The sequence below is a fragment of the Carassius gibelio genome, chromosome A19 (assembly GCF_023724105.1).
Source record: "Carassius gibelio isolate Cgi1373 ecotype wild population from Czech Republic chromosome A19, carGib1.2-hapl.c, whole genome shotgun sequence".
Classification (NCBI taxonomy): Eukaryota; Metazoa; Chordata; class Actinopteri; order Cypriniformes; family Cyprinidae; genus Carassius; species Carassius gibelio.
The window spans coordinates 21,555,593-21,582,488 of NC_068389.1; the positions used below are offsets into that span (position 1 = coordinate 21,555,593).

General features: G+C 36.6%; 3 protein-coding genes across 5 annotated transcripts; 2 read left to right on the plus strand and 1 right to left on the minus strand.

The window, feature by feature from the left end:
- The first annotated feature begins 536 nt into the window (after window positions 1-536).
- epn1b (epsin 1b) lies at window positions 537-9,852 on the plus strand. Of its 2 annotated transcripts, XM_052533516.1 has the most exons (11): window positions 537-684; window positions 1,503-1,594; window positions 1,904-1,993; window positions 2,197-2,352; window positions 3,207-3,335; window positions 3,431-3,551; window positions 5,133-5,299; window positions 5,410-6,004; window positions 6,810-6,920; window positions 7,481-7,621; window positions 7,920-9,852. In XM_052533516.1, exons 3-11 carry the CDS (start codon window positions 1,925-1,927, stop codon window positions 8,312-8,314), a joined length of 1,884 nt encoding a protein of 627 aa, XP_052389476.1. In that variant the 5' UTR covers window positions 537-684; window positions 1,503-1,594; window positions 1,904-1,924; the 3' UTR covers window positions 8,315-9,852. The 2 variants fall into 2 exon arrangements, with proteins under 2 accessions (XP_052389476.1, XP_052389477.1); XM_052533517.1 differs by lacking the exon at window positions 6,810-6,920.
- Window positions 9,853-10,005: 153 nt separating this feature from the next.
- si:ch211-232m10.6 (uncharacterized protein LOC572203 homolog) lies at window positions 10,006-17,263 on the plus strand. 2 transcript variants are annotated; one of them, XM_052533519.1, is made up of 8 exons: window positions 10,006-10,752; window positions 12,480-12,868; window positions 13,163-13,386; window positions 14,318-14,518; window positions 15,074-15,121; window positions 15,199-15,357; window positions 15,450-15,561; window positions 15,873-17,263. In XM_052533519.1, exons 3-8 carry the CDS (start codon window positions 13,191-13,193, stop codon window positions 16,273-16,275), a joined length of 1,119 nt encoding a protein of 372 aa, XP_052389479.1. In that variant the 5' UTR covers window positions 10,006-10,752; window positions 12,480-12,868; window positions 13,163-13,190; the 3' UTR covers window positions 16,276-17,263. The 2 variants fall into 2 exon arrangements, with proteins under 2 accessions (XP_052389479.1, XP_052389478.1); XM_052533518.1 differs by having other exon boundaries at window positions 12,480-13,386.
- A 353-nt stretch (window positions 17,264-17,616) lies between these two features.
- LOC127935552 (visinin-like) lies at window positions 17,617-26,504 on the minus strand. Its single transcript, XM_052533522.1, has 4 exons — window positions 26,417-26,504; window positions 21,980-22,367; window positions 18,865-18,976; window positions 17,617-18,660 (listed from the first exon to the last, which is right to left on the minus strand). Exons 2-4 carry the CDS (start codon window positions 22,358-22,360, stop codon window positions 18,578-18,580), a joined length of 576 nt encoding a protein of 191 aa, XP_052389482.1. The 5' UTR covers window positions 22,361-22,367; window positions 26,417-26,504; the 3' UTR covers window positions 17,617-18,577.
- Between the last annotated feature and the right edge of the window lie 392 nt (window positions 26,505-26,896).

A 26,896-nucleotide genomic window follows, 5' to 3' on the forward strand; every position in this document is an offset into this window, starting at 1 on the left:
TGCATACCACCTGTTGCAAAAAGTCAGTGGCTTCTATATTTTCGTGGTAATCTCTAAAAAAATAGTTTAATCCAAAAGTATTGTTTAGTGTAAAACATGTTGTAGATTACCATATGCTGTCGATTTATTAAACGATAAGCCGTTTTCTCTAAAAAAAACTGTTTATTCTATGTAGTGAAGCCACTCCTCCATTGACATCCATTCAAAACTCCTTTCCCACGTACTGGCAAACCGAAAGCGTTTGCTTTAGTCGTTACGCGCTTATCTTCTTTGTTATCGCCTGTTCGTGTCCACAAGTAGAGGATTTGACGATCCCTATAAATTCACAATTTATATAATATTTGTGTATTGTATAGTATTTATTTGTTAAGTGCTTTAATGCAAACAATACAATAAAAAATAAATTTAAAAAATCCGGCAGGTTTGTTTACAATTGTTCGTTTCGGTTTCTACCACTGATCATGACAAACAACGTAAACCACAAAGTCACGCCCACTCAAAAATATTCACTAACCAGCGGATAAGTTCCATTGCAAACGTCACTCCCATCTCATGAATATTCAGTAAGAGGTTTGGGCTGCATTCGTTTTAGAGTTTTTGACAGGCAGCCGTAAACGGAAGCAGGAATTTCCGCTAGACTCTGGAAAAGCTCTTCATCTTCTCTCCCGTTCATCCTCCAAAAAGGTTGGTTTATATATATATATATATATATATATATATATATATATATATATATATATATATATATATATATATATATATATATATATATATATATATCCATCAGTCAGAAAATCTGTCCTCGAGGTGATGTAAGATGCGATGCTCTGTGTAAACCTTTAACTAAGACGCAATGTATAATAATGTATTATTATCCTCTGTTTTTAAAGCGATGGCTCTACGTTCATCAAACCAAAATCTGCTTTTGCAGGTGTGTCAGATCAGACTTGTATGATGCGACATTTTCGCAGTTTATTGTATATGACAGCGCACTAGTGCTGGATTTTCGTGTCTGTTATAGTGATTTTCATCATATGATGCTTTCAAGCACACATTACCTGATAGGTGTTTGGTTCCTGCAGCATTGGTAAGATGTCTATTGCTATCTGTCTACTGCTAAATAGATCAAGAAGCATTCGGATGACAGAGCAACTGGCAAATATTAACAGCGCAGGCTGGATTTTCTTCAGAAAACAGCATACAATCATGCATTATTTCAATGGCAGGATGATGCTGTTGGAAAAGATGTTGCCTGTTGATGTTTCTGTTACAAAAGTATTCTATAGCTATTGCAAATATAAAATGCTGTTGTAAATACCAGAGAGTAGCATATAAATAATATATATAGAATCAGAAAGAGATTTATTGCCAAGTATTTTAAACCAAAAATATACAAGATTGTATATACAGGCTTGCTATCTAGATTAAATAGAATAAAGAATAACTCTTTCTTTAAAACAGCAGTTTGTTACAGAGTTTGTCCCCGTGTTTATGATTCATAGGCTATAAAGTCCACATAGGCAAAAGCTCATGGACTGAAGTGACTGTCTGCAATTTGAGCAATTTAGCCAACAGCCATTCTTTTATTTATCAGGTAAGTGGAGCAAAACAATAAATAAATGACATGACATATCCTAAATTAGTTTGCTTGTGTGTTTCATTAATAACCTGTCCATAAAAGCAGATGTATACCATTCATTCTGATCAGGGTTATTATAGTTAAAAGTAAAAACAGATAAAAATAATGTTTTTTGCAGAACAGAATGTTTCCTCTGTTCTGTTTCCTAATTATCAGTTATCAAACAATGATTTTGATATGTGATATAAAAGAAGCAGTTTTCAGGATCATATTTGTCATAGAATATAATTTGGATGTTTTTCCAAAAATGGCTTTCTTGAAAAGGTCTAGGACAAAACAGCCATCATGACTCACTCAATGCTGCGACGGCAACTGAAAAACCTTGTTCAGAACTTCTCTGAGGCAGAGGTCAAGGTGAGTTTGACTTGCCTTTATATCACAGAGTTTATTCTCAGTCTTTTATCATCTCTCTCAAGTCGACCCTGTTTAAGTTTCAAGGTGAGACAAATGCATTAATTTTGTCACTTATATTTATCAGATTTAATTCGTCATATACTGCCTCTTGTACTTTTAAAACTAGCATAAAACAGTATTTCCGTGGTGGATGTGTTGTGTAGGTTCGAGAAGCGACTTCTAATGACCCCTGGGGGCCATCGAGCTCGCAGATGTCTGACATCTCGGATCTAACCTACAATGTGGTGGCCTGTAACGAGATTTTGAGCATGCTCTGGAAGCGTCTCAATGATGACAAGAATTGGAGGCATGTGTACAAGGTGAGTGAAGGAGAGAACCGAAGAGAACAGTCGTCAGGTTTAAGGAACCAGATTCTTTACTTGCTTGCCTGCTCAGACGTATTATATATTTATAGCAAGTGATTGTTTATGCGACTCTGTCGCGTAGCTGATCATGTTACCTGATCAGTGGCTGGCTTTTTCCTGTAAGCAGGACCAGTGTTGCTTTCATTGCAGTGTTTGATTATGTGCACACAGGATTTTCCATTCAGCTTCACTGCCATGATGTTTCTTCCTCTTTTGTGTACTTATGGCTTTTGTAGAAAGAGAGATCGAGTTACACTTTATATTTAGTCATGTTTGCTAGTGAAGCATCCCATAGAAGTACTCTGTCCCAAAACACCCTAATATATGTATTATTTGCATTAGTAGTAGTATTAGTATTTATAACAACAATAATAATAAAAAACCATTTAAACAATATAACTGGTAAAATAGTATTACCAGGCCTGTAAAATGTATATTAAATTGATCCAAATCGCAGTAAAGAGTTAAAAATGTAATAAATATGTATATTTCAAATAAATTATTTTTTTCTAAACTGTATCATGGTTTCTTGAGCAGCAAATCATCATATTACAATGATAGGATAATGGACACTGAAGAATGGCTGCTAAAAAATCAGCTTTGCTATCAGAGGAATAACTTACATTTTGAAATACATTAAAATAGAAAACAGTTATTTTAAAGTGTAGTAATATTTCACACTGTTCGGTTTTGATCCGCGTTGTTCAGCATAAGAGATTACCCTTAAAAAAAAACAAAAAAAAACTTGTATGTATAAAGGAATGGTAAAACACCTTACAGATAATGTTTTCTCTTTTCTTCTTCTACAGTCTTTAACCCTTCTTGAATATCTTTTGAAAACGGGGTGTGAGCGCATCCCTCAGCAGTGTCTGGAGAACATTCACATTTTCAAAGTCCTGACAGAATATCGCTTCACAGACAAGGATGGAAAGGACCAGGTACTGCAAAATAGTGTTTTTTTTTTACACCCATTACATTAATAATAGAAGAGAAAGGTCTGAAAGCTTGTTACTAATGGATTTACACTTTGTAGGGGGTGAATGTGAGAGAAAAGGCTAAGATAGTGTTGGTGCTGATTGAGGATGAGGAAAAGCGGAAAGAGGAGAGAGATTTTGCTATGAAGACAAAAGACAAGCTGACAAAGGCTCCCAGTGGTAAGACTAACCACGAACCAAGAGCAATACAGAAAACAGCCATGGAGCATTTGTTTACAACTGAATTCTTGTTGCATATCTGATGTCTTGCATGAAGAAGCTTCAGAAAGTTTGCATCAGATTAAACTTTAAATGTAATACAATTTATTGTTCATATTTTGCATGTTGATTAAAGAGACAGTGCACCCTAAAATGAAAATTATTTCATGATTTACTCAAGGTTGTCATGACTGTTCCATATAATGTAAGTGGGTAGAAAGTTGGAAACTGTCCATTTTTGAAGTGGAAATCTCCAAAAAGGATATAGGAACCACAGAGCCGGATTATCCATAAGGGCACTTGGGCCAGTGCCCAGGGGCACCAACCATTCACAACAACTAGGGGGGGGGGGCACCACATGACACAAGCTTTAAAAATATTTTTCGTAAATTGTTTTATTATTAACTTGAAATTCTTGAAAGACCCTACATAACTCGTTTATGAACACTAACTTAACAATAATAATAATAACAAATTATAAATAAATAAAGATTACATGACCACTATCAGTCCCCCCCCCCTTCCGTCCCCAATCTGTCAGAGTTGAGTTAGTCCACAACAAGTACGGCGTGCAAATGTGTCATTTTTTATTTTTTTTACAGAAAATGAATCAAAATGGACAGACGAGAGGTTTTACAAAAAGAAAGTTAAAGAAAGACAAGGATGCTAGACGTTTAGCTACAATTCAAAATGTTTGAATGCATGTTTGAAGCGATTGAATGCATTCTCGCTTGCTCTCCCTGTTTACCATTGAAGTTAAAGTTAAAACATTACCGTCTACAGCCGTGAGAGGGTGCTCTATGCTGCTCAGTGCTCCTGTAGTCTACACTGAAAACATAGAGCGCCCTCTCGCGGCTGTAGACGGTAATGTTTTCTCTTGGCTCTTGGTTCTAAATAAATGCGACTTAAACTCCAGTATGACATATATGTTTTTTTCCTTGTCAGGACGTATTTTTGGACTGATGCGACTTAAACTTAGGTGCGACTTATAGTCCGAAAAATACGGTAGTTGGACAAGTTAATAAATTACATTTGATTTGAGAAATCACCTTAATTATGTCTTGGGGGGGGGGGTTCCATTTGAGGTATAGTGCCCAGGGGCACCACACTGTTTTAATACGGCCCTGAGGAAGCTCCAAGAAAGTGACACACACAAATTATTAAATTTGTTAAATCTACTATATTAACCACCCACTTCTGTTGAATTTCTTTTTGAACCTTCTAATTTAAGAAAGTCTGTAGCCCTGCTGTACTGTTTTGATCTCTTTATTTGTTTTACACACGTTCACATTTGTAACATCGAAATTCTAAATATTTATGTTTTAAAGTCTTTAATGCTCTTGTTATTTGATTAAAACTAATATTCTGAAATAATAGTACAATTTAAAATAGGTATTTCTATTTGAATATATTTAAAAATGTAATTGAAAAAAAAAGTGCTGTGATGTGGCCAAGTAAGATGCTCGCAATTTCACACCACAAACCTTTGAATGGTAGTGTTTTTGTTTTATTAACATTTTTTTTTCTCATATTTTATCTCAGCATCCTCCGCTACAGGACCAGATAAAGAAAAAGCAGAGATCCCGCCGTATACAGGGCTGCCATCACTGGACAACATCCCATCCGTGGCTGACCTGACCGCCGCTATGGCCAAGAAGAAGGAGGAGCAGAAACGTCTGGAGGCCGAGAGGAAAGAGGCAGAGAGACGGGTGAGCGAAATGGAAACTTTATTAGAGGATTGTTGAGAATGAACACATTATCTGACTCTTAACTATTATCAGACTGTCCAAGCTGATATAATGGAAATTTGTGGATTCAGGCTAAGGAGGGTGACACAGAGCCAGATCTTTGGGAAAAAGCAGTAACAGCAGCGCCTCCATCCAACTCGGACCCTTGGGGTGCCCCATCTGATGCATCCAACGAATCCGCCCCTGCTAACAACGACCCTTGGGGGTCACCATCTGATGATTCAAAGGAATCCAGACTAGCTACCAATGATCCTTGGGGTGAATCTGTTGATGGGACGAACGGATCTGCACCTGCATCCAGTGATGCATGGGGAGCATCTGTGAGTGCCAGGAATAATTCTTCACCTGCTTCCAGTGATCCCTGGGGAGGATCTACGAATGTAGAGAAAAGTTCTCCACCTGCTGCGAATGACCCATGGGGCGAATCTGCTGGATTTTCAGAGGATAAAGCCCCGTCAACAAACGATCCCTGGGGGGCCTCACCTGAAATGGTGAAAAACTCTGATGCAGCAGTGTCAGATCCTTGGGGAACACCTGCGGTTAGAATACAGAATTCAGCACCTGCAACCTCTGACCCCTGGGGGGCGCCATTAGAAGCATCATCAGCTACATCTGATCCATTTGGTGATTGTTTAAAAGCAGATAATGACCCTTGGGGCACAGCAGGTAAGAGAGTGACTGGACTGAAGAACCAGAGAGGTACAGCACACCTCAGTGTGCACTAATAGTTAGTTTTTTATTGTCTGAATGAGAATTAATGGGGTCAGTAAGATTTTTTTATTTTTATAAACGTGTACTTTTATTCAGTAAGAACACATAAAGTTTGACAAGACTTTATTTATTTTCAAATTAATTCTTGTTATGTGGATATTATTATTTGTCAAAGAATCCTGGAAAGAAAACCTATCATGGTTTCCACAAAAAAAATATGTTTTTAACATTTCAATGTAATTATTGAGAACCAAATCAGCACATTAGAATGATTTCTGAAGGATCATGTGATCTACTTGAGCTACTGAAAATTCAGCTTTGCCATCACTGGTAAAAAATACTTTTTCAAATACATACAAATCAATTACAGTTATTTTGAATTGTAGAAATATTTCACAATATTACATTTTCTTAACATTTTTTAAATCTATCTATCTATCTATCTATCTATCTATCTATCTATCTATCTATCTATCGCTCTCTCTTTCTCTCTCTCTCTCTCTCTTCTCTCTCTCTCTCTCTCTCTCTCTCTCTCTCTCTCTCTCTCTCTATATATATATATATATAATATATAATGCAGCCTTGGTGAGCATAACACACTTTAAAAAAACATTCTAAAATCTTACAGACCTTGTGAATGGTAGTGTAAATGTAGATTACAACAGGATTTTTTTTTATTTATTTTTTTTGAGAAGGCGTTGTTGCATGTCAAAAAAATTTAATTCTAAAAAAAACATCTAATCGTATTACTTTCTCCCAGCATCTTCACCCCCTGCTGCGACTGACCCCTGGGGTGCCCCATCAGCTCCAACTGATGACCTTTTCGGTGACGGAGGCAGACCAGATCCTTGGGGTTGTTCCTCTGAGAATGGTACTTTTGGAACAGGTTTCTTTTTCTGTTGCTTCCTGCAGTCTCAAATTTTATTTTTAATGGTCAGTTTTGAATTAAAATCTCAAAATCTCAAGCTCTCATCTAATCTACTTGATGAGATTTTACAAAGTCTGCAATGTTCAAGTAGTTAAATCTATAGATGAGGTTGTTTGAGACACTTGTAAACAAGATAGTTTCTGTTTAAAATTCCTCTTTGAGTTCTATCCAATTTCAGATTTTACATCACTGAATATCTAGAGCATTAAAATTTTGTTCTTGGCATTTTGTTCTTTACAGCAGTTAATTTAATATAAGAATCTTTTGTAACTTCGTAATCTTTTTGTATTATAAATATCTTTACTCTCACTTTTAATGAATGTATTGCATTCTGAATAAAAGTATTCTGTTATTAGAAAACATCTTACTGACTCCAAACCTAACAAGGTAATGTATAATATAAAGCAAGGCTCATTTAAATGGCTTTCTCTTGTTTCAATAGCACAAGGTCATTAAGATTTTTGTCTTACTGTATTTATTTATTTTTCTTTCTCTATCAATAGGTGACACTGCTAATGAGACTAAAAAGCCAGCGTCCTTCCTCGGAGAAGGTGCTTCATTGGTGGACTTGGACTCTCTTATGTCAGTCAAGCCCAAACCTAAACAGCCCCCTCTCAACTCCATCCCCACCCAAAAAGCCCTGGGTAAGGAGGGCTGAGAGAGAGAGAAAGAGATAGACATTGATAATAAGAGCAACAGAGAAAGAGAGATAGACATTGTATAGTAACTGTATATTTTTTGAGTATTTGTGATGCAGTATCTTTCAAGCCCAGAGTTCATATAGTGATGTGGAACAGAACCTGTACGTATTTGATGTAGATCCCATTTCAACCTTCTTTATCTCTGCTTCTATATGCTATCCGTTTCCTTTCTCCCTCCCTCCCTCCCTCCCCATTACCCATCATCTCTTTTTGTTTGCACCATCAACTTTCAACTTTCCAGGTTTTTTGTCAGAGGCAGGCATGAACAGGCCTTTGGGCGGCAGCATATCCAGGGCAGGCGGTTCTACTGCACAGCCTTCAAACCCAAATTATTTTGGTTTTAACTCCACAACACCCTGTTCAAATGGCCTGTCCCTAAACACAGCCTTCGGGGTGCCTGTCGCCCATATGGCATCTCCTACCCAGAATACCAGTCATTCAGCTTTGACTATGTCCAACATGTGCTTTTCCATGGCTAGCCCTAGAGTGGCCCATCCCAGCACTGCAGGTACTCTTATTGGTGAGTTGTGTCCTGTGTCCCTCACAGGAACAGTTGCCCCACAAGCTCCAGCTCTTCAGCAACCGCCATTGGTTTGGGGCACTGGGGCTGCTGGGAAAGGAAATAACATTTTTTGAGTTCTCCATCCAGCATCCATTCATCCCTAGCCTTCTACTTTCCCCACCCCCTTCATCAATCCTAGTTGATGATGTGTGTATAAGTGTGTGCAAATATTTAAATATTAATGAGCAACAGTATACCGTAAGTATATAAAATAATATACTTTCTGTTTTGGGGAAAAAAGGCATGCATACTCCGGAGAGATTGAAGCAGGAATTTTGTATGTTTTCTCTAATGTTTTAGAATTGGAATAGTCAGATTTTTGATATACAACGCCATTCAGAAGATTGGGGTCAGTCATTTCTTAATGCATATAATTGATCAAGTGACAGTAAAGACTTTTTGTTTTTAAATAAATATGAATGATATTATAAGTAAGTAATAATATTAAGCATTCTATTAAATGTAAAATAACGCTGTTCTTTTGAACTTCCTATTCATCAAAGAATCCAGAGGGGAAATGTGTTATGAAACACACCTGTATTCAACATTGATTATAATAAGAAATGTTAATATTTCTTATTTCCTTAATTTCTCATAAGAAGTATTTATCACTAGATGCAGTCTTGTAGAGCATAAGAGACTGCTTTCAAAAATGTCATTAAAAAAACTTACTGACCCCAAACAGATCTGATGAATAGTTGTGTATTAAAAAATAAATAAATAAATAAATCAAAAATAAACCCAACAATTCCCAAAATAACCAAGGAAGGAACCAAATAAGAGACCTAGACATAAAACCATTAAGTTGCTTTTTGTTTGTTTGTATTTTCATTGCTGTCAAAAGTTTGCATAATCATCATTCTGTATAACACACAGAATTATGCATATGTCTAGGGCTTTTAGTGACATTCGAGTCATAAACATTTTTAATGCATTAGTTGATTATGTCATATGAAGAGGTATGGGATGTATCAAAAATGTGAGTGTCCTAATACTTGAATACTTAGTGAGTGAGTGAGTGAGTGAGTGAGTGAGTGAGTGAGTGAGTGAGTGAGTGAGTGAGTGATGGAGTGAGTGATTGATGGATTATGTTGTTCTCTGGTAAATATCAAAACAAATCTGCTGAAGGCAGCAAGTGACAATCATGCACAATGTTTGTTGGGAATTGTTTATTGCAGTAAATTAACAATATGAGAGGATTTATGAAGAGAAGTATACAACTTTTGAATACTGATATAAAGAAAATATTTTTTTCTGTATAAAATGGTTTATGAAGACGCATATTCATCAGACATTTATTTTTATTAGTTTTTATTTATTTATTTCAGACTGTTGTTTTGATCCTGATATATATTCTGTCATTCTGTCAGAATTATACTGTTATTCTGTCAGTGAAGAAGGTATTGAAAGATAAGCAAATGCCTCATAATTAGATGAAATTCAAAAGTATATGTAGAAAGCATACTTTTCCATATTGACTACTATAGGTTCAGTTACAGTTTTATTTTCTATTACGGATTTATTTATTTATTTAACCAGCTATGGTAAACCTGTGGTGTTAACTGTGAAAGTGCACAATTTAAGAATAAATTGACAAGATCATTGAAAAGTGCATCCTTCAATCTACCTACTTTATTATTTATCTTATGGCAGGTTCCAGGTTCAATAAAATATTTACATTTAATTGTTATACATTTTCATCCAAAGTGGCTTAAAAAATAGGAAAACTTGAAGTGTTTGTTCAAGAGCCTACATGAGCATGTCGATTATCCACAGAAAATATTTCTTAAAACCTTGAGGGAGAGAGAGTTATGCTATTGCAATACCAGTTTTAAACACCAGGGGAATCATTAGTGCTGGAATATGTGTCCAGACTCACCACAGTGTTCATAAAGATGCAAAGGCTTGCAGCCTTAAGATTTCAGAAAAAAAAAAAAAAAAAAAAAAAATCACAATATGATGGGATGATATTTTTTTTAGCAATTGCTAGATTATTCAGAGCAAATTCCCACAGGCACACTGCATTAGTGTGAAGTCATTTATTGGCACTGAACCTGCAACAACTGGGCTAACAGCACATTAATTAGGCTACTTTATCCCACAACTCATGAAAAAGAAAGCATTTCTAGGTTGTATTTAAATTGCTTAGTTTTGGACGCAGACCAGGACAATACAATGTACTCTCTAAAGCTCTTAAAATTATAGAAAGGACAAAATGTGTTTAGGAGAACTTGACACTGTGAACATCTAAAGAGAGCCATTTTATTCAACAGTGTCACATGGAGACGACTGTAACCTGGTTGTAGGCAAAGGGAGAGAGAGATTTCAATGGAAGAATGGAATGAGGCAGAATCGAAGGAACAGATGGACTTGGGTGGATTACGTGAAATCTGGGAGGGGTTGTTATAAACATTTACTCGAGTTTGAGAATGAATAAAAGAAAATACACAGTAAGAGAGTGAGAGTGAGGTTATAAAAGTGAAACAGAGGTGAAGTGTCTCTACGGCTGAAGGTGGGTTGCATTTTTTTTTTTCTGTCTGTAATATTTTTTGATAATGCATATAATACTTCTTTATAAAAAGTAATACAGTTTTGTCAGTTTTTATCTGTGTGCATTTTGCCTTTAGTTATTAACAAAAATAAATGTAAATTGTAGTGCCATATATACTCCACTTATATCTCTGCAAAATTATATTTTTTCCTCACGTGATCATACTTATTTATTTTAGATAAACACTCACTGGCAACTTTAAGGTACACCTTGCTAGTACTGGGTTAGATCCCCTTTTGCCTTCAGAAATGCCTTAATACTTCCTACTATAGATTCAACAAAGGGTTGGAAACATTCTTCAGAGATTTTGGTCCATGTTGACATGATAGCATTGCACAGTTGCTGCAGATTTGTCAGCTGAACATCCATGATACAACGGAGTTGTTGTGAAGCCACTCCTTCGTTATTTTAGCTGTGTGCTTAGGGTCATTGTCTTGTTGGAAGGTGAACCTTTGGCCCAGTCTGAGGTCCTGGGCACTCTGGAGAAGGTTTTCGTCCAGGATATCCCTGTACTTGCCCGCATTCATCTTTCCCTCGATTGCAACCAGTCGTCCTGTCCCTGCAGCTGAAAAACACCCCCACAGCATGATGCTGCCACCACCATGCTTCACTGTTGGGACTGTATTGGACAGTGATGAGCAGTGCCTGGTTTTCTCCACACATACCGCTTACAATTAAGGCCAAAAAGTTCTATCTTGGTCTGATCAGACCAGAGTCCTTCAGGTGTTTTTTAGCAAACTCCATGGGGGCTTTCATGTGTCTTGCACTGTGGAGAGGCTTCCGTCGGGCCACTCTGCCATAAAGCCCCAACTGGTGGAGGACTACAGTGATGGTTGACTTTCTACAACTTTCTCCCACCTCCCGACTGCATCTCTGGAGCTCAGCCAATGTGATCTTTGGGTTCTTCTTTACCTCTCTTACCAAGGCTCTTCTCCCCCGATAGCTCAGTTTGGCTGGACGGCCAACTCTAGGAAGGGTTCTGGTCTTCCCAAACGTATTCCATTTAAGGATTATGGAGACCACTGTGCTCTTAGAAGTCTAAACATTTTTTTTAACTTTGGCCAGATCTGTGCCTTGCCACAATTCAAGCTCTTCAGGCAGTTCCTTTGACCTCATGATTCTCATTTGCTCTGTCATGCACTGTGAGCTGTAAGGTCTTATATAGACAGGTGTGTGGCTTTCCTAGTCAAGTCCAATCAGTATAAACACAGCTGGACTCAAATGAAGGTGTAGAACCATCTCAAGGATGATCAGAAGAATATCATAAATATATGAGTGTCACAGGAAAGGGTCTGAATACTTAGGACCATGTAATATTTCAGTTTTTCTTTTTTAATACATCTGCAAAAATGTGTTTTTCTGTCAATATGGGGTGCTGTGTGTACATTAATGAAGAACATTTTTTAACAAATGGCTGCAATATAACAAAGAGTAAAAAATTTAAGGGGCTCTGAATACTTTCCGTACCCACTGTATATACTGAATTCACCATGTTTAAATATTTCATCAAATATATATATGTATATGTTAATAATATGTTATGTTAAAATGTTATGTTGACATATAATGTTGTAATCATGTTAATAATAAATTTATATTTAAATTATAATATTACAAATATTATTGCATGTATAGATCAGACACAAAGATCTAAATTGTAACCTACTTCTTAATACTTTGTTGCTTAGGTGTCTGGGGGACTCAGGACAGACCAGGACAGACAGATGTACCTTTCTCCCAAAGATTAACAGAGATCATGAAGGATTACAAAGAAATAGATGTTGGTGATTAAGACTATAAAATAGTCTTAACAAAAATAGCAAAATAAAAATGAAAAAGAACAAGGTTTTTCTTGATAGAATGCATGTCTTGAGACCAATTTCATCTCTGTTCTGAGCTAAAGAACATACATCTGAGAGACGCTTCTGAATATTCAGCATGAACATTTGTGATCGTCAGACTCATCTCCGTTGACTTTGAGGACGTATTAGTCACACTTGTTGGTTGTAGACCAAGGAAACATGTTTAACACCTTCTGAGCCATTTCTGCATTTCAAAAACTACAAGGAAACCTAAGGTATCGGCAACTGTATTTTCACATGCTCACATCTGTCTAATTCTTTTAAATCATCTGCTCATCATCTCACTTACACAGACCTTTAATTCTACCTTTGCATCTTCAATTTCCTTTTGTTTCTGCTCATTTAAACTCCTCCTATCTGACTTTTGACATTTTGACATTGGCCTGTTGCTTCAATCATCTCTTCTAGGCTTGGTAATCTTACTTTCCCCTGCACAACTGCCTAAGCAGATATGCACACAAAGCTTCTTTCCTTGTACCTGAATGTGGTCTTTTCTTTGTTAATTGCAGTATCAGGTTCTGTCTGTATCATTCCGGCATGTTGGAGCATTTGTCCCGCAGGAATCGGTCGCTGTTGTCTCTCTCGCTGACCTCTCTGGCCCTAACGCTCTCTGTCTTGGCCTTCTGTACCTCATACTGGTGTGAAGGCACACACAAAGTGGTCAAACCTCTCTGTCTGTCGCCTGTCAAAATGAAGAACTGCGGACAGAACAACAGCCAGCCTTATACAACTGGTAAGGAGTGTAACTACACTCTTAAAATTAAAGATTACATAAGGAGGGGTTCAAAGCAAACCATAGATCCGTCATTTTTGGGTCCCCAAAAAACCTTTCGGTGAGTTCTTAAATGAAACATTTTTCTTAGTGTTATTAATATGTTGATTATCTAAAGAAACCTTTTCCATTATAAAGAACCTTTTGTACAATGGAAAGAGTTCATGCAAGCATAGATGCCAATAAAGAACATTTATTTTTAAGAATGTACATTGTAAAACAATTTCCACCTAACTTTAAATGTAACTGTTGCATTACATGTTTAAGGGAAATACAAATTGGGTATTCACTGCTATTTTCTTTACAGAAATGGTTGTAAAAAATTCTTAGCCAACAATAGCTACTAAACAAGCTAAAATTGGGATATTTAATTTATTCATCAAATACTACTTGCAAAAAACCCATAATGTGCCTTTTGAACAAGTATTTTAGTACAACATTGCACTTATGAGAACCTGTAACAAAACCTAACGTCATTCTGTTCTGGTATTTCTTTAAAAGAAATTGGCTGTGAGTAAGCTCCCAAGCCGATTCATTGCATAACATGCTTGACAAACATTTGGTAAGAAGTGCAAAGAGTGCAGTCTGTTTACAGATGAAGATGTGGTTTTTCGTAAAACTACTCATAACCACAGTCAAATCTCATGAAAATAACCTACTGCACTTTCAAACTGTGAATATCTACGATTTCCAGGTCAGTACTTGCAGTGGTGTAATGTCCAGGTCAAATCTCTTAAGATCATTTTAACCCCTCTTGCACTGAGGGAGAATAGCATCTGAAAGTTATGAAGGATTCAAAATGATTGATTCACATTAGGTTAACACATTCAGTCAGTCTCTTTTTATTTGTCATTGTTCTTTCATCCAGTTCTCCACTCAATTCTTTCCACAGAGGTCCCAACAGCAGACCCCAAGAAGCCGGACTCCAATGTGACAGTGTCCCCAAAGCAGAAGGAGGAACTGGCCCGTATGAGAGCCAGAAATCTGGCAAATGCAGTTCACTACATCTGGGAGACGGGTGAAGACAAATACATGCTGCGCTACTTTCACACTGGCTTCTGGTTGTCCTGTGAGAAACACAATGACGGTGACGGTGAGGGCAAATGCTTCAGTATACTTCTTTCTGAAATCTGTAAGCTTTTAATGATGATGTTAAGTGATATATGAAACCACAAATCATCCAAACTCACTTTTATTGGTAGTTATTTTGCTGCTGTAGAATTAACACATAAAACAACGGCTGTCATATGGCCATCTGTCAAAGCTGTTCTTGATACTAATGTCCTGATTCAGACTCTTTGAACATGTGTGTCCTGTTGTGGCCTTTCTTAACTCTCATCCAGCTGCCATGGGGTCACCCCAGTTCTCAACATCTGCTACAGTCTTACACAACTCTGAGGACATGACTGCAAGTTTCTTAAGTTACATAATGCACATCCCTGTTTTATAGTTAGATAGATAGATAGATAGATAGATAGATAGATAGATAGATAGATAGATAGATAGATAGATAGATAGATAGATAGATAGATAGATAGATAGATAGATAGATAGATAGATAGATAGATAGATAGATAGATAGATAGATAGATAGATAGATAGATGATTCACTAAGAAACAGTTGGCAGACTGTGCTTATTCTTCACAGGAGAGAAATGCCGGAGCTTCATTGAACTGACCCCTGGAGAAACACAAGGTGAGGTGTTTGCAAGCTATACATAGAGAAATTGGCATGAAATAGCTCATTTCTGATTCTGTTTTTTTAAAATGCAGGAGTTCTGTGGCTCTCAGTGATATCAGAGTTTGCATACATCAGCCTCCTGGCGATGGGTTTTCTTCTGATGTGGGTGGAATTGCTGCTCTTGTGTCTGAATAAGGACATGCATGCGCTCAAGATCAATGCTTATGCTGCCATCTGCACTGTGCTGTCTGGTGAGTTTCTGTGAGATTTGGGGAAAAATATGGTTCTTAATCAGTATGTAACACAGACAAACAGAGAAAACAATATATGTTCTATATTTCAGGTATGATGGGAATGGTGGCACATATGATGTATACAACAGTATTCCAGATGACTGTCAGCATTGGGCCCAAAGACTGGAGACCTCAGACGTGGGACTACGGCTGGTCATTTGCGTGAGTCTCCATCTTTCTCTAATCCATTTTTAAATAAAGAACCTTTCATAACTTTCATAATGTAGCTGAAAATTAAGCTTTCCCATCATAGGAATACATTACATTTTAAAATGCAATCAAACTGAAATCAGTTATTCAAAATTGTAGTAATATTTCAAAATATTACTGTTTTTCATTGTATTTTTAATGCAGCTTAGGTGAGAACAAAATACCTTTTTCGAAAAACATTATCAAATCTTACCAACCCCAGATTTTTGAATGGTGGTGTTTGAAAGAGAAGTCAAGTTTTGTAAGGTGTGCTCCTTCCACAGCATGGCGTGGATCTCCTTCAGCTGTTGCATGGCAGCAGCTGTATTCACCCTGAACTCTTACACCAAAACTCTGATTGAGATGAAGCACCGTGCCCGGATCCGTCAGGAGGAGGCCCGTGCTGCCCGCCATGCGCCGCCCTATGATGAGGTCATCACAACCGGCGGTGGGAGCCTCTACTCCATCAGCCGACTGGTTCAGCAATGCCAGAAGGGCGCGTTAATCGACACCACATGGAGCTGCAGGGAGGAAGTGTCTGGAGGGGGTATGGTGGGGGCAAAAAGTCCTCATGGACTGGTACTGGTGGAGGGGTGTGGGAGAGAGGGATGCCAGGACTGTGTGAGAGAAATAAATGAAGTGGAAGATGCATTAGAGAGGGAAGGGAATGATGAAATGTGCCTGTAGTTAGTCCTTCATCGTCAGCAGCATCAGCCGCATTAGTGACCATGTTTACATGCATATAATTTTATCATTTTGATCCATATTTTAGTTAGGTCCTTCAAAAAGACATTTACATGCTCCGCATCTGTCAAAATATTCCTGTATTCATGTAATCAGCATACTAGACGTGATCTTGTCTTTTATTCTGAGTAACTTTAGACTGTAGTTTTCTCATTAAAGGGGATATTTCACCACCGGAGCAGATGTAGACAAGAATGATTCCTAAGAGATTGAGGTGTTTTGTTGTTGGATGTGATAGTGAACATAGCAGTCGTCATTTACCCCTGACATCTGATCCGCTGAAGACGCAGTGGATTACATTTGTTTCTGAAGGGAATGAGCCCCTGATCTACCTAAATGTGTTCTTCTTCGCATGAATCATTTGTGATCCAGCTTCACCATACAGAACAAATGAATATAACGTTTTTTAATGGATCTTAAATCGCCTTTCCCAATAATGCGCGAATTAGCAAGTTCATGATGATTGTGGCTGAAGTAAACAGTCCCTCATAGAGCAGCTCAGAAGAGAGGGGCGGGGTCAGCAGAGCTCATTAACATTTAAAGGAAAATGCATCAAAACGGCTTGCTCTGAAAAGAGCTGTTTTTGATAGGGTACAAAAAAAGGTGTTTTTACACTACCATTGAGAAATTCTAACCAAACCATCATATAGACTTTTCATTAAGACCCTAAAGAATCATATCAACTTGTGGAAAATAGGCATTCGATGACTTCTTTAAATGTCAATCATGTCCTACACACAAGAGTGGGAACCTGTGTGTCAATTTTGAAATGTAGGTCTTGATGTTTCTTTTACTGTCTGTACAATAACAGTAAAAAAAAAAAATGCTTCAACAATGTTTGTGTTCACATATCAATTTAGATTTAGAGTTTGAGCTCTAGAGTTTGAAAACATAATTTTTTATGTGACGAATAAAAATCTTGAATCTTGAATCTTGAGCTCCAGGAATTCTGAGATCAGTTGTGCTTTCAATTTAGTTCAGATCACGCCTGGCACTCTACTGTAGGTTGACATTCTGCAAAATCATTTTTGATTTTTCAGTGAGATCACCAAGCACAATATATCACATAGTCTGAATATACAAATATATAGAGTAATGGACAGATTACAAAAAAACAAAAAACAATCTGGAATTCTAGCAGCCTTAGACAGATGCTTTCAAAAGTTGGACAGAAGATGTGAATAATCTCCAGAGTAAAAGACCAAGATCAAGTGAGAGATAGAGAGAATGAGAAACGGTTAGAAAGAACATCAAAATCACAAAAAAGGACAAGAGAAGAGAGAATATGTTTAGCATGTTTTTAAGCCAGTGTTCTATCACTGATGATCAGGTTATGGAATACATAATCACATTATAGTAAAAGTATACACAAAATTGCATTTGTTGTTATTTTTTTAAATATTCCAATCAATCAATCAGTAACCAACCAATAATAGTCTGTTTGGAGGAAAAAGTAAAAAATGTCATGTTTACACGACTGTCATACAATAATAGTATTAGGAAAACAATGTAATATAGTGCAAAAATAAACCATGAGAAGCTTGTTTGGATTAACATACAATGAAATGACACCATCTTAATGTGAGAGAATAATAAAAATGTTCAAATCGACACTAAACAATGGCAAACATCAACTGAACATAACTGCAATCCAAAAAAAAAGACTATTAGAATTATAAGGTATGTGATTAAACAAAGTGCCATGCATACAAACCTCTAATTCAACAAATGCATGACAGAAATTCAAACATACACAAATTCTAGAAATTACAATCAAATGAAATTGAATACAATATTGCAACTATTTTTTAAAATGGCATCTATCGCTTAAAGCAACTGTATGTAGTTTTGTATATATTTTTTCGACTTTTGTGCCACCTATATTAGACAGCTGTACACGTGCATTTGTTGCTCCCATAAAGCAATCTGCCCTGTTGGCAGAATTTCGCTGAACTTACATACACCCAGACCAGGCATTTAGAGGGAATGTGGTAAACAATCAAAAGCCTTGTTTTTGTCTTATTAGAAGCAATGTACCACCAAAATGACGTTGATATTTCAGGGCAAATAAAACCTTACACACAGTTGCTTTAATAAAAAGATAGGACCATGTGAAACTAGCAGAATACATTGGCGACACAAATCAAGGATGGCGAATCTTTGTTGAACACATTTAATATAAAACAAATGCACATGAAGTCAAGCATGACAAAACTGCCGTTTGCATGAACATGATCCCGTTGTGTCATTTATGGTCGTACTGAATGAGCCGTAGTGCGGCATCGTTTGACTGAATGGCCTGGATGAACTCTCCCTCTGCGACTCGTTCTGCATGTGTGAGAGAGAATTTACTTTGTAAATATTTTCTCTGTATGCTAATATTGATTAACAAAGGACCATCTTTAAGGGAAAGTTCACCTTCAGTCACCATTGCCTTGCATTGTATTGTTGTTGTTATTTTCTCCATACTATGGAAGTCAATGGGGGTCAGCCAGTGAAGGTGAACTATCTCTTTAAAGTTAGTTTTCTTACCATTGTCCTTTTTGTCAAAGAAGCCCCAGAGTTTCTCTGCTCTCTTCTCTGGCGTGCTCTCATCACTGGGAAGATTTGCCTGCTTCTCTCTTGGTATGAGATTGAAAATTGCCTGATGGGAAATGAGAGAGAGCTGGATCAAATAGCTAATATATGTTGGCTTTTTCAAATTTCAGTGAATACTGAATTAACATTTAAATAAATGCAGATTTAATGGCCATTTATCATATTACTGTGGCCAAAATACATAATCTCTGTATCGCACTTGTGTCTTTGTTAATGATTCAAGTAATACATTTTACCACATGATATTTATGTTGTTTTTTTTTCTATGGGTTTCAACATGTTGCATGTAGTATGCTTGTTTAAAATTATTATTTTTATTATTATTATTTGTAATGTTTAAATTAAGGCTGAGTTCAGCTGACACCATAATTGGTGTACTGTATTACAAATCTTTTTTTTTTTTTTTTTTGGAATGATGTTGTTGATCATTCCATGGACTCATCCTTTGGATAACATCTCATGACGCACAAACCTATTTCCAAATCTGTTATTTTGTCCTGTAATCCATGCTTAACATAGTTTTAATGGATTGTGTTAAGGCTATGTGCTAAATTTATTTCTCCTTGCTTTCCTTCAGCTCCCTATCTCTTTGGCCTCAATGCTATATTTGTCTTACTCATTCTTTAGAGCTTAGCTTGCTTTGGTAATTTGTTTGTATGCTGATTCGGCTCAACCTAATATAACTGAAGTTACCTAACAATAGACCAGTACAAATAAATGAAATGGTGCCAGCGGTGCCAATCTTACTCAAGAGCTTTAACACTATAAAGAGGACAGCCATGTCTGGAGTGCTCTTCTAACCCAAAACATAAATAACAACGTGAAAAGTATAAGTTATTAAAGTATAAACTAAAAAAACTAAAATTAGCCGACTTTCAATTTAATCGAAAAAAATTCATAAAAAATTCATGAGTTCTGTTCTGTTGTGTTCGATTGAGTTTATTGATTAAATAAGAACCTGACATAAGAGGACACATAAGATATGCCAATAACTTTTATAATATTAATAAGCCAGCATTTTTTTACTCAAAGTTATTTTAACTCTCAACTGAGATAAACACATCCTGTTTATTTTATTATAATGAATATTTAATATTACTATTGCCATATTGTATTGCCATTTATTTATAATCAAATAATATTGTGTATTTTGTGTTGCTCCATAATGACGTTCTATTTGAGGGCAGAGTAGTGTAGGTATAGGGCCCAAACATAACCTCAAGCCCAGGACCCCCGGACCCCCTGAGTCCTGCCCTGAATAGAACATTATCATGCATTGGTGTGGATAATATAAAGTAATCATTATAATTAACTTTATTGTAATCATCTTTGGTATAAGCGAACCATTCGTTATTTTTGGAGCTTGGTAAAATAGTCATGTTTAGAACGACATAAAGGTGAGTAAATGACAATTATTTTGTGGTGATCTATCTATTTATATTCCAATAAACCAGTCAAAATAGGCATTTTGCATCTGAGAACGCAAATGTGTTTGTGTAGTATTCTCAGAATGCTCTGAAAAATGTCTTGCATATTATCAATTTTATGTCATGGCAGAGCTACTACAGTTGAGAAAGAATATTGCTGTGCAAATTAAAGTTGACAGATAATTATATGAATAAAAATTACAGTACTCATGTACCACAACCATAACTCAGAACACATATTACGTATTCACAACAGTTATGTTATAATCCAAAAGACAGCCCTGGTTTGACTTAATATACACTGTAGTTTATATTTGAATTAAAATATGCCATTTCCATATGATACAATGTATATCATTTATACTGCTGATTCATTTTTACTATCTGTGTCCAACACTCTACTCTACTCCCTGGGAAACTGATCGGCCATTTCTGAAAAGAAAGGCTTAAGACATGTCATTGAATCCCCCTGCGCCCATGGTCTTAAATCCTGATTGCATATTGAAGCGCTTATCTCTCTCACAGTACCCACCATCCAATCCGTCTGCCCCCCTCCGCAATGAGACCTTATAGAGTTCAAGCTTAAGGATGATGTCACTCTCTGCTTCTAATCGCTGTTCTTAGGTCAGCTTTATGTTAAATGCTCTTTGTGTTTTAATTGTCACTGTCAAGTGGAGTCTGAGACACATTCAGACATCCATGATCCCATATGATTATGGGGTGTCCCACCACCAGGCAAGTTTGCAGGCAACTGGTCATGGTCAACAGTGTAGTAGATGATCAAGATGGCAAATTGTGTGACCAACTGGAACATGAGCGAGATCTGCATGGGAAACATTTTAGGCCATACTCGAAACTCCCAATTGGACATGGCTAGGCTTCAGTTGTGACTGTGCCTTTACTGTCTGAGTACTGTCAGGATTTAAGTTGATGATTTTTTTATTCTAACGTATTCCCAATGGGTGTCAGCGTTTATTAACTATTACTGTAAAGTGTTAGTAATTGATCTAATTATGTGGCAAAGTCCACAACAAAACTAATGATAACAACAAAGAGAAAAAATAATGCGTGGAAAGCTTTAAGAGTGATGTTTTTCCAAGTGATGAACCATAATAAACATTGACAGGCCATCAGAATCTGCCCTTTAAAGAGCTGGAGCTTGAAACTCCTCCTTTGGCAGATTCAGAAATGGCTCAAATTAGCTGAGAAAACTTTGCCGAGCAGCTTTACTTGTGAACCTAATAAATAAATAAGAAATACTGGGTTGAAATACTATTATATGTGAAGAATTCTGCAGTTGAATTAACATTGACTCAACCAATGTATTTGGGGGCGGGACTATCTGTTTGTCTGACCAATGACAGATTGGGGAGTGTTCAAAAAAACCTGTTTGAAATCATGAATTATGCCATTCTGTTTGGTGATGCTAGTAGCACAGAAATGAAGTACTTCTAGCTAACGAAATCCATCAAGTAAATAAAAACCATAATGTATTTTCATAGAAGATTGTATGATTAATAATGTTAAATATGTGGAATGGTGGTTTGTCCAGTAGAATGGAAAAACAGCTCCTTTGGCAGCTGATTGTGTATAGTTAATGTGAAATGTAATCATTTTCTTACCAGGCTGAGTTCAGTCACTTCAGGTTTTGTGACGTAACCATTCTTGTCCACATCAAACAGTGAGAAGACCCACTCCAGCTTCAAGGATGACTTGCCCGAGGAGGTCATGTGAAGTGCAACAATGTACTCTTTAAAGTCTAATGTACCATCATCATTGGTGTCAAATGACCGAAAAACGTGTTGGGCATAAGCCTTAGCATCACTCTCTGGGAAAAATTTCGCATAGATCTCCTCGAACTGTTGTAGTGTGATGCGACCTGAAGGACACTGCTTCTGGAAGTTCTCATACCACTGGGTGATCTCAGATACTGAGAACCTGGTAGTCAGCTTGAGGTCATCCAGGATCTCTCTGGGAATTCCTTCACTGTGTGCATTTCCCATGACCTTCCTTTAAGTGACAGAAAAAAAGAAGATAGAAGACACTGATGTACTGATAAAGGTGTGAAAGTGTGGCCTTAGTAAGGATCGATGGTAGTTAGCACTCAAGGTTTCCAGTCAAGAATGGGAAGCAAGCAAGTAAAGACAAAAAAATTATATAAAAGTAAATCAAACACATAAAAGTGTAGGTCATATTCCACTCCAAAAATTAGTTTTAAATACAGTTTTTAAAATACACCCAAAATACCAAACATTTTAATATTCCTGCAATATATCGTGTGTGTGTGTGTGTGTGTATATATATATATATATATATATATATATATATATATATATATATATATAGTGTATATATAGTGTACATAGCAAGATATATATTTTCTGTCATTTATTATTATTATTATTTGTGTGAGAAATAGACCAATTACAGTCAATAGACAGTTCCCTATTCTTTTTAATATCTTGCCATAGTCATGTTTATTGTACTTCATAATGTTTTTCAAATTGTCTTATAGATGTTCTCTGTCTCCCTCAACTGATAAGTAAGTATCAGTGTTAGTGAAAAATCTTATATGAAAATACTTATAAAATACTAATAAAATGAAGAAATGTGACTTAAAATACCTCTAAAAATATATATAGAAATACACACACACATACACATATATATACACAGACAAACCTGATTCCAAAAAAGTTGGGACACTATACAAATTGTGAATAAAAACAGAATGCAATGATGTGGAAGTTTCACATTTCAATATTTTATTCAGAATACAACATAGATGACAAATCAAATTTTTTAACTGAGAAAATTTATAATTTTAAGGGAAAAATAAGTTGATTTTAAATTTCATGGCATCAATACATCTCAAAAAAGTTGGGACAAGGCCATGTTTACCACTGTGTGGCAACCCCTCTGCAAACGTCTGGGGACTGAGGAGACAAGTTGCTCAAGTTTAGGAATAGGAATGTTGTCCCATTCTTGTCTAATACAGGCTTCTAGTTGTTCAACTGACTAAGGTCTTCTTTGTTGCATCTTCCTCTTTATGATGCGCCAAATGTTTTCTATGGGTGAAAGATCTGGACTGCAGGCTGGCCATTTCAGTACCCGGATCCTTCTTCTACGCAGCCATGATGTTGTAATTGATGCAGCATGTGGTCTGGCATTGTCATGTTGGAAAATGCAAGGTCTTCCCTGAAAGAGATGACTTCTGGATGGGAGCATATGTTGTTCTAGGACTTGGATATACCTTTCAGCATTGATGGTGCCTTTCCAGATGTGTAAGCTGTCCATGCCACACACACTCATACAACCCCATACCATCAGAAATGCAGGCTTCTGAACAGAGCACTGATAACAACTTGGGTTGTCCTAGTCCTCTTTAGTCCGGATGACATGCCATCCCAGTTTTCCAAAAAGAACTTCAAAGTTTGATTCGTCTGACCACAGAACAGTTCTCCACTTTACCACGGCCCATTTTAAAGAGCCACACAGATGGGAAATCAAAAATGACCTGTATTACAGTGTATGATGTAGCTGTCCATCAGTGTAAACAATGTGCAAAGTAATTAAACCAAAAAGTACACGATTTATAAAGTTATTGGCTTCTAAAATAAGGAGTCGACTCTGAATCGCTGAAACGAGTCGTTATAGATTTCAAATCTTTTGCCCATCTCTATGTACGTCACTAGGAACACTTTGCATAATAATCTCCGCCTACAGTGTTGGGAGAAACAAAACTACTCTGACCCGCCCCACCCCCCCACACACAGACGCTCTGTTTGGTGTGATAGCATCATGTCGAGGAGACAGTGTGTTTTTAATTGTAAAGGCAAGTTTGTTTTATTTTCACTGCCAAAGAATGAAGATCAGAAGAACCAATGGCTAAAATTCATGTTGTGTTCACAACATTTCACTGATGACTGCTTTTCTAATCTCGGTGAGTACAAGGCGGGATTTTCAAAGCGTTTGGCCATAAAAGAGGGTTCATTACCAACTTTATTTAGAACAACGAGCATCTCCGAATCACAACGCGAAGTATGATTATGAAGTTATGTGTCTGTTTTCTCCCGAGCGTCTTATCAGTATGTGTGCTGTCTGCAGCCTTTGTCTGCGCTGATCCTCATGTACAAACACGTCATTAAAATGAAGTGTAACTCCGTGAATACTCAACGAAGAGACATGAGAGAGATATCTATAGAAAGCTTGACATGTCTACTTTAAAACTAAACAAGTGCTGTGATAAAGTAATCCATATGAAAACAACGCAATGTCTGTTTTTCACGTCTCCCTTCGTTATATCTAATGTGACCACGCCCCCGCGCTGAACGCGCTATTCAGATTCAAACTGAAGCGCGCGGCTTGAATACACCCACTCAAAAGAAAAAGCAGCGAGACTGTTCAAGTTTTTTATTTTACTGTTTGCTTCGCGGTGAGAGGAATAAGACATAATTCATCCCAAACAGATGCTAACACATTGTTTACCGTGAAGTTGTATGCGGAACAGCCAATCAAAACTATGTCAGCTGACCAATCAGAACACAGTATGCAACCGAAAGGTGGGGTTTAAGGAAACTGAATCTTTTGAACAGCTTCGCGCGAACCGTTTGGGGATCTCTGAGAATTGAGGTAATTTTAAAATGACATTTTGTCAAAATGACAATGTTTTTTAACCTTGGATGGATTTAAACCTAATGTACAGGACTTATAAACAGTGATAGGAAGCTTAGAATTTTCATCTTACTGGCTCTTTAAATGAGCCTTGGCCCAGAGAAAACGCCTGCGCTTCTGGATCATGTTAAGATATGGCTTTATTTTTTGATCTATAGAGTTTTAGCCGGCAACGGCGAATGGCACGGTGGATTGTGTTCACTGACAATGTTTTCTGGAAGTATTCCTGAACCCATGTTGTGATTTCAATTACAGTAGCATTCCTGTATGTGATGCAGCGCTGTCTAAGGGCCCGAAGATCATGGGCATCCAGTATGGTTTTCCAGCCTTGACCCCTACGCACAGAGATTGTTCCAGATTCTCTGAATCTTTGGATGAGATTATGCACTGTAGATGATGATAACTTCACTGTTCATTTTTCGCCGCAGCATTGGGGGAATTGGTAATCCTCTGCCCATCTTGACTTCTGAGAGACATTGCCACTCTGAGAGGCTCTTTTTATACCCAAACATGTTGTCAATTGACCTAATAAGTAGCAAATTGGTCCTCCAGCCGTTCCTTATATGTACATTTAACTTTTCGGGCCTCTTATTGCTACCTGTCCCAACTTTTTTGGAATGTGTAGCTCTTATGAAATCCAAAATGAGCCAATATTTGGCATGACACTTCAAAATGTCTCACTTTCAACATTTGATATGTTATCTACATACTATTGTGAATAAAATATAAAATTATGAGATTTGTAAATTATTCCATTCCTTTTTTACTCACAATTTGTACAGTGTCCCAACAAGCAAGCACAAGGTTGTGTGTTCGATTCCCAGAGAACACATGATAGCTAAAAATTGTTAGCCTGAATGCACTGTAAGTCACTTTGGATAAAAGCGTTTGCTAAATGCATTAATTTAATTAAAAAAAAAAAAATATATATATATATATATGTATATATGTATATATATATATATATATATATATATATATATATATATATACATAGTCATTAAATTATGAAAGTGTCTTAATAAAATTCAGTAAACAAGAGTTCAGTCTGTTTTTGCCCAACCAACATTACAGATTTAGTTTCATAAAGGTTCATTTCGAGGCATTTAATGTTGACATAACTAATACAAATTTTAAAATTTAAAAAAAGAATAAATAAATAAATGAATAAAGTATGTCGGAAGCTGTAATGAGTAAAGCCACTGACTGGGACACGTTTATAAACGTATAATGTTGTGTATTTTAATAAAATTATAAATAAAGTTGCAAACCAGCATATAATATGCAAGATCTAATTAAAATTACTAGGGTCAATAGCAGTTTTGCTCTAGAGAGAAATCCAAAATCTTATATCTGTATGCATGAATAGGAAACAATGTGCTTACCTGTGGTTGTGGACTAAGGATGAAGAATCAAGGTGCAAGTTATCAAAGCAGAGTGTGGAAGAGTAATGAGGCAGTGCTGAAGGAGACGGCTACCCCTCCATAATAGGTTAAGTCAATTAAACAAGCTTGCACAAGGCTCAGCCAGAAAAAGATTTACATTTCATGTTTTGCATGGTTGGTCTTTGTGTCCTGTTCTGTTCAGTTCTAAGTGGTTATGGTCTTCTCCTCATGATGTGTTGTGCAGATTTACAGCATCTTAATATATTCAATGACTTTTGAAATAAAAACAGTTCACTTTTCAGTAGTTGAAAAAAAAAAAGAAACCATGAAACTTGAGATTATTTAGTCAATGACATTATCAGTGTTATAAAAAAAAATTAGAGGTTCAGTTTGAATATTGAATATCTGCTCGCTGGAATACACCCTCTTTTTTATTATTTATTGAAGTTTAATTGTGCTTTTAGAAGGTTGATATGGACA

Bases quoted from the DNA above. Each gene is read 5' to 3' on its own strand.
- epn1b (XM_052533516.1), top strand. From the start codon at position 1,925: ATGACTCACTCAATGCTGCGACGGCAACTGAAAAACCTTGTTCAGAAC. The intron at 1,994-2,196 runs GTGAGTTTGACT...TGTGTTGTGTAG, and splicing joins TCTCTGAGGCAGAGGTCAAG to GTTCGAGAAGCGACTTCTAA. The intron at 6,921-7,480 runs GTACTTTTGGAA...CTCTATCAATAG, and splicing joins GGGTTGTTCCTCTGAGAATG to GTGACACTGCTAATGAGACT.
- si:ch211-232m10.6 (XM_052533518.1), top strand. From the start codon at position 13,191: ATGTTGGAGCATTTGTCCCGCAGGAATCGGTCGCTGTTGTCTCTCTCG. The intron at 13,387-14,317 runs GTAAGGAGTGTA...TTCTTTCCACAG, and splicing joins CAGCCAGCCTTATACAACTG to AGGTCCCAACAGCAGACCCC. The intron at 15,358-15,449 runs GTGAGTTTCTGT...TCTATATTTCAG, and splicing joins CATCTGCACTGTGCTGTCTG to GTATGATGGGAATGGTGGCA.
- LOC127935552 (XM_052533522.1), bottom strand. From the start codon at position 22,360: ATGGGAAATGCACACAGTGAAGGAATTCCCAGAGAGATCCTGGATGAC. The intron at 18,977-21,979 runs GTAAGAAAATGA...ATTTCCCATCAG, and splicing joins AAGTGACTGAACTCAGCCTG to GCAATTTTCAATCTCATACC. The intron at 18,661-18,864 runs GTAAGAAAACTA...TCACACATGCAG, and splicing joins CTTTGACAAAAAGGACAATG to AACGAGTCGCAGAGGGAGAG.